The sequence below is a fragment of the Neomonachus schauinslandi genome, chromosome 2, assembly GCF_002201575.2.
Source record: "Neomonachus schauinslandi chromosome 2, ASM220157v2, whole genome shotgun sequence".
Classification (NCBI taxonomy): Eukaryota; Metazoa; Chordata; class Mammalia; order Carnivora; family Phocidae; genus Neomonachus; species Neomonachus schauinslandi.
In genome coordinates this window covers 196,958,339-196,964,608 of record NC_058404.1, presented here as the reverse complement: position 1 = coordinate 196,964,608, position 6,270 = coordinate 196,958,339, and the positions used below count along the sequence as shown (strand labels likewise).

General features: G+C 58.5%; 1 protein-coding gene across 2 annotated transcripts in view; it reads right to left on the bottom strand.

Annotated features, from left to right (window-relative positions):
- Nucleotides 1-261: 261 nt before the first annotated feature.
- Nucleotides 262-6,270, bottom strand: part of WDR1 (WD repeat domain 1) — a 43,223-nt gene continuing 37,214 nt past the window's right edge. For both annotated transcript variants that reach the window (XM_021677692.1, XM_044913024.1), the window contains 3 exons: nucleotides 4,454-4,627; nucleotides 2,689-2,833; nucleotides 262-1,235 (listed from right to left, as the gene is read on the bottom strand). In XM_021677692.1, the coding sequence (XP_021533367.1) occupies nucleotides 1,129-1,235; nucleotides 2,689-2,833; nucleotides 4,454-4,627 (426 nt within the window). In that variant the 3' untranslated portion in view covers nucleotides 262-1,128. The remainder of the gene's footprint in view (nucleotides 1,236-2,688; nucleotides 2,834-4,453; nucleotides 4,628-6,270) is intronic.

Sequence of the window (6,270 nt, the reverse complement as noted above, 5' to 3'; positions counted from 1 at the left end):
AGCAATCCGGGGTCCTGAACTGTCTCCCCCTGAGGCTGCAGGCGGGGGAGAAGCCACTCGGGTCGCACAGCGTTCCATGCCGCCCCCCCACCCCCCCACCACACAAAGTCAGTCATCCACAGTGACGAGAAAGACATTTAATCACTTCTTGGTCTTATCTCTTAAAGCGCTCAAGTGTTTTCACAAGTGCAAAGGGAGCGATTGCTCTCAGCCAACATTTACCAGTAATTCCAACACACGCAAAAAAACTACAAATCACCGTGCTTTATACTTACTTTTAATTTCTGCACTGAAAAAAAAGGTGAAAACCATGACAGGTTAGGTTACAGTGACGTCACCTCTGCCTTTAAATTAACCTTTGCTCTTGGGGGCAGAAGGGGGAAAGACAGACAGGAACACATCAAAGCAGGAGAGCAAAACGGGGGCCGAGACACCGGGGTCCGGCTGACCCGGCCCCGAAAACCCGGGGGCGGCGGCGGCGGCGCGCTAGCCGGTAAACACGGACAGGCAACAGTTAAAGACGCAGTAAAAAGGGTGGAAAAAAAACCAAAAAACAGAACTCCCACAATTCCATTCTTAAAATCAAGCACGACAACGGACAGCGAATCCAAGGTTCACGTGGGTGCACCCGTCCGCCGCGGGGGCGACCGCACGGCGGGGCGCGCGCTCTGGCCCGGGGGGGGGGGGGGACCCTTGCTCTGCACAGACCTGCGCCCGCCAACGCGGGGTGCTCCGCGGGGAGGGGGTCCGCGGGGACGGGGCGGCCCACAACCGCAGCCTCCCGACAGACAGCAGGAGCCGCGGGGCGGGTCTGTGCGCCTTCGAGGCTCTGCCTCCGGAATGTTCTGCACTCGGGCTGGGGCGGGTGGTGGGTTTGAGTTACGCTCCACACGGTGTTTAAGTGCTTGCTTTATTTTTCATGTGCAAACTGTCACTGTCTAAAGCTTTCAGAAGGACGTGTACAGAGAGGAACACCCTGCAGAGAGCCGAGAGTACTCGCGTAAGGCCCCTCCCTCCTGAGCGGGGCGGGGGCGTGGGGGCGCAGGACAGAAATATTTAGAGAAACGACGTGTTCCGCTGCGGTTAAGCTCGAGTCCCTGATTCGGTCCGAACAGAGGAGGGGGCTCCTCAGTAGGTGATTGTCCACTCTTTGACAGAGGCGTCGTGGGAGGTCGTGATCAGCGTGTGCTCGTCCAGCCAGGCCAGGCTGCTCACGTGGTGGAGCCGGTGTGCATCTGGGGAGAAAGAGGGCGTTCTGAAGGGAAGCCCCTCTGCTCCCCCAACACCTCACACGACGAGCAGGGGACAGGCTGTGCCAACAGCAGCAACGGCCGAGAACCTGACCCCGTCCCTCTTCACCGAAGGGCGAGCGTCTGGAACGTGGAAGGTGGCTGCAGGCAATCTCAAGCCGGCATCCCTGCGGTCGGTCCCTCCCAGACACGGGGGCTGTCCTGACAACCACCAATGTCCCCTGGGAGTCAGAACTGCTCCTCCCCCAAGGGGGTAAAAGTCTGTTCCTTTTTATGCATAAAGCAACAATACAGACAATACACAAACAGCTTCCTGGTGTATCTGCAGTAACAAAATGGGCGGGGGGCGGGGGCAGTGAATAAAGGCGGAGAAACCTCTCTAAGAGGTGGACTGGTGACCAGAATACCCTGAGAAACACCCGCGGGGCCCCGGGCCCCCCTCTGTGAGAGGTGCACCAGGGGTGACCACAGTCCTCCCCAGTTTCCTGCCTCTACTCTACGGACTGGGTGGGTCCTAGTACAAACCTCACAGAGCAGGGGGCCCAGGTGAATCTGTTCTGGGCCACCTCCCACTGGGCCCTCCCATCTGGCTGGGGGGTGACACCAGGACAGAATTTCAGGTCTACCCTGGACAGACACAGTCCCTCCTAGGGCCATGAGGCATGTGTGACTACAGAGCCCTTGAAGCGAGCTATTGCCACATGTAGAAAAAATATGTTGGGACTAAATAAAACTTACAATTAACAATAATTTCATCTGTTTGTTTTTTTAAACAAGGCTGCTAGAAACACAGGAAGTCCACAGGAGGCTCCATTACACTCCTACTGGACGCTGCCCATCGTGGAGAGAGAACCTGATCAGCAGTTTGATTTAGGGGGTGGGGCGGGGGATGGGAAAGTGCTGTGGTCTGAATGTTTGTGTCTGCCCCTCAAAATTGTACACCAAAAACCTCATGCCCAAGGCCGTGGTATCAGGAGGTAGGGCCTTGGAAGAGCTGCGAGCACGAATGGGATCAGTGGCTTATTAAAGAGGCCCCGCAGAGTGGGGCCCAGTGAGAAGTCTCTGGCCCAGAAGAGCTCCCCAACGCCCCAGCCATGCCACCCCCTATCTGGGACTTCAGCCTCCCGAACTGTGAGCAATAATTCTGTGGTTTATAAGCTGCCCAGTCTGCGGTACTTGTTATGGAAACCCGACGGGCTGAGAAAGAGATGTCAAGAGGGACCCGGTGTGCTAAGGCGCGTGCCCGGTGAATGGAGACCACCTGCTCTCCCGCAGGGAATATGTGCATCGTCGATCCCTCTGCGTGTCTAGCGGGGGCCGGCAGAATGAGAGCCATGCCTCTCGGGGGTGACTTCCCCAGAAGCACAGATGGGACACTCGGGCTTGGGGAGAGCCTCTCTGGGGCTGCCTGGGGAGCCGAGGCGGGATCGAGAGTCACCTTGGATCTTGACCCTGGTCTCAGGGTCACTTAGGGTCCAGACGTACACCATCATGTCCATGCCACCGGAGGCAAAGTGCTCGTTGTCTGGTGACCAGGCCAGGCAGACGATCTTCGCGTGGTGGCCGTAAAAAACGTTGTTCTCCTAGTTGCAGGTTGAAAACAGAGGTGGTAGGTCAGGGTTCAGGCCAGAGGGGTGCGCGTCATCTCACCTGCCCCCAGCGACCACCGCAAGGGCCGACGCTGATGCAGCACGCTCTGCCAGGCACCGCGCACACCTCACGGAGGGCTCACGGGAACCCAGGTGCCCACCGCTCTGTGATGAGGCCCAGGAGGGTATGGCCCCGCACGGCCCAGCGTCGGGCAGCAACCACTGTGCCCCCGGGGCCCCGAACGGCCTCCGTCCCCCCTGAGGCGCTAGGTGTGTGCGCTCTCCTTCACGAAGCCTCGGCCCAGCCAGGGCTCAGCGCAACGCAGACACGAAGGCTCGAGGAGGCCCCGCCTCGGGCAGGTGGTGCTCAGGGAAGGTTCAGGAAGCAGAGGGAGGCCGCCGGCCCCTCCCCACACACACCTGCCCACTACTCACTACTCCGCGGCCTGGGGCGGGGGGGCTGGACGGAGCCTGCAAGCTGGAGGACTAGCACTTTCCTGACACCGTAGGAATGCTTTTTCTTCAGGGCATTCCATTTTCTTAATCCCTAAGAAAAGGTCGACTTGACGATGATTTTCCTTTTCAAGTTTGCCTGTTCTGTGCTGTGTTGATCCCACCCTGTGGACCGCCTACTTAGCATGCCGTCGCAAGACTTCTGTTGTAAATACATGAAACCACTAAAAATGAGATAAACACAAAATCTGAGAAATGTGGCGAGGGAGCAGAAGGAAATCCCCTGGGAGGTGGGGTGTCATGTCGATGGAGGTCCTGATTACAGGCTTTATGTCCAAAGCCATTTGTCAGAAGTAACACTGTAGCATCAGACAGACTAAAAAGAGACTCAACTCTAGTTCATATATAAGCCCAAGTATTTACGGGGAAGTGTACAGATGCACCCAGAACTATGATTATCGGGTGGATAATGGCAAAACCTAGGTGGTAAATTCTTTCACCTCTGCTGCATTCCAAAACCATTCAAGTGCTGGGGGGCTGGCGTGGTACAGAGCCCGGGGACCGGAGACCTGCCATCCTGTGCCCCCGCTCTGGCCACACCCAGCAAGTGACGGAACCCCTAACAAAGCTCAGTCTCCTGTCTGTGAACTGGGGCAACGGATCGCTCTTGGCCCTCGGCTGTCCCCCAACGCCCAGGTGCCTCTGCACCCTGGTCTGCCCTCGCCAGCCCACTGCCCAGCGCCCCCCACACGTGAGGCGGTGCTGGGATGATCCGCGCTCATCTTTGTGAGACTTAAACAGCAGTGAGACTCAGAAAGAAAATCTAGTCTCAGCCCTTAGAGAAGAAGCCAGGAAGTCACTTAGCCAGGCAGCCCAGGTGAACCAATCAGCCTGCCTTCACAGCAAGCCTTGCTGCCACCCAGGGCCCTAACTTTCTGGCAGGTGTTCTATCTCACCCACAAAACCACGAGACCCTGGACGACAGTGCGTCTCCTTGTCTCACGTCATTCAACTCTGAGAACAAGGAAGCCACGTGGTCTCATGGTCTCATGCGATTGCCGGGCTGATGAGAACAGGGGAGAGAAGCCACGGCCACCCCCCCAACCCTCGCCTTCCGCACTGCCCAGCACGGGGTCAGAGCTGCCCCGCCTGCCCACTCACCGAGTAGCCATCCGCGACACTGAAGACCGTGACCACTTTGCTGGCATCGCACACGGCTAGGAAAGCGCCATCGTGGGAATACGCCACATCGGTCACGGGGCCCTTGGCCTCCAGGAGCTTGCCCTCGTCCTTCAGCGTGGTGCCCAGGATGGAGTACAAGCGGACATTCCCGTCCTGCAGGAGGACAGAGGGGCACTGAGTCACTTCCCGACGTGCACCACTGCGGGAGCACACACAGGCATGCACATGCACACGCACGCACCCTCCTGACACCCTTACGCACGCTCTCCCGACACCCTCCCAAAAACCGTTCAGCAGCTCCCACGGCGTACTCAGCTTAGTGGGAAGAATTACTCAGGAAGGTAATTAAAATGCCGAGTGCTAGGCGCCCCCACTTCTGCTTCTGGGTGTTTGGGTGTTCAGGACTCTGCCTCTTTTCATAAACGCTCCAGTAAGTTCTAACGCAGGGCAAACTCTGAGAACTACCTATACACACTTTAGGGCCCCTGGTCTGGCTCTGTCCCCTCCGGCCACTGCCTGCTCCCTGTGCTCCGTACCCACAGGGCCCTTCCCAGTGCCCAGGAGGTTCCTTCAGGCACCGACTCACTCTGACCAAGCCCCCCTCTGTCCAACCGGCTGTCTCCTAGCGAGCTCCCCCTCCTTGTCGTGACCCAGGTGCTTCTTCACAGGGGAGGCACACCTGCTCTTTCAGATGGCAGGTGCCACCTAGTCCATGGGCTGATCAACTGCCCCAGGGGTCCTTGAGCCTGGGATGCCCATGAGATGCCCAAGTGCCTGGCTCTACCCAGCTCTCCTCAGCGGGAGCCTCTGAGGGCTGTCTGCACATCTCTGCTGACAGTTCCGCCCGTGCTCTGGAGCTCAGCCAGGGGACACACCTTGGGCACCTGCCCTCCAGGCCAGGGACCCCCCTCCCGATTTCATGCCCCCAGACTTGTCTAGGACTTGGGCCTGAGAAGTGTCACACACGGTGGAATGAATCCCTGTGGCATGGATGGACAGACAGAAGGAACTGGGAGAGGTGGTGTCCTTGCGGCTGCCCGAGGCTGCCCTGGGAGGAGGCAGATCAAGGACCAGCCGCCCTCTCGGGGCAGCTGAGCTACCCGAGTGGCGAACATGATCCAAGGTGTCCCAGCTCTGTGCACGACACAGCCCTGGCCCCGCCTCTAACGCAGGAGGAAAGCCCCGTCCGACCCCGGCAAGGTTTCTGAGCTCACGGGACAAGCCCAGCTGACGCCTGCCTGCAGTGCAAGTCTGGGCCCCAGGGTCCTGGGGGTATACCGCCCACACGGAGGCATCACAAGGAAGGAAACGGCTACGCTCGCAGACCGCACACAGGACGTCCGAGGAGGGCAGAGGGCACAACGCCCGCCACCAGGCTAACTACGTGATGGGACCGCCACTTGCTGGAATGTCATTAAAATAAATGAAGGCTACTAGCGTGGGGGACAATGGGGAGACCTGGGATAAACAGAGATGTGTCCTGTGTGACCACGGAGATTCACAGGCCCAGGGCTGGCAGACAACCAGGGAAGACGAAAGCTGCCAAGACCTTGAGATGGGAACTGAGGGGACGGCGAGACAGCCATCTCTCCTCTCTTAAGTGAAAAGAGATAAAGGTCTAGTAAGCAGGGCATGGTGCTGTGCTGTGCATTCAAACCCCACGTCTGACTTGGACCTCCTGCCCCAGGACCACAGCTGTGAACTCGTCCCTAAAAAAAGGAAGGCTGTTTCTCAAAACATGCCAGAGGGCAGCTACCTGGGAAAGGGGTGACAGGCCCAGAAGGGACCGCCAGCTA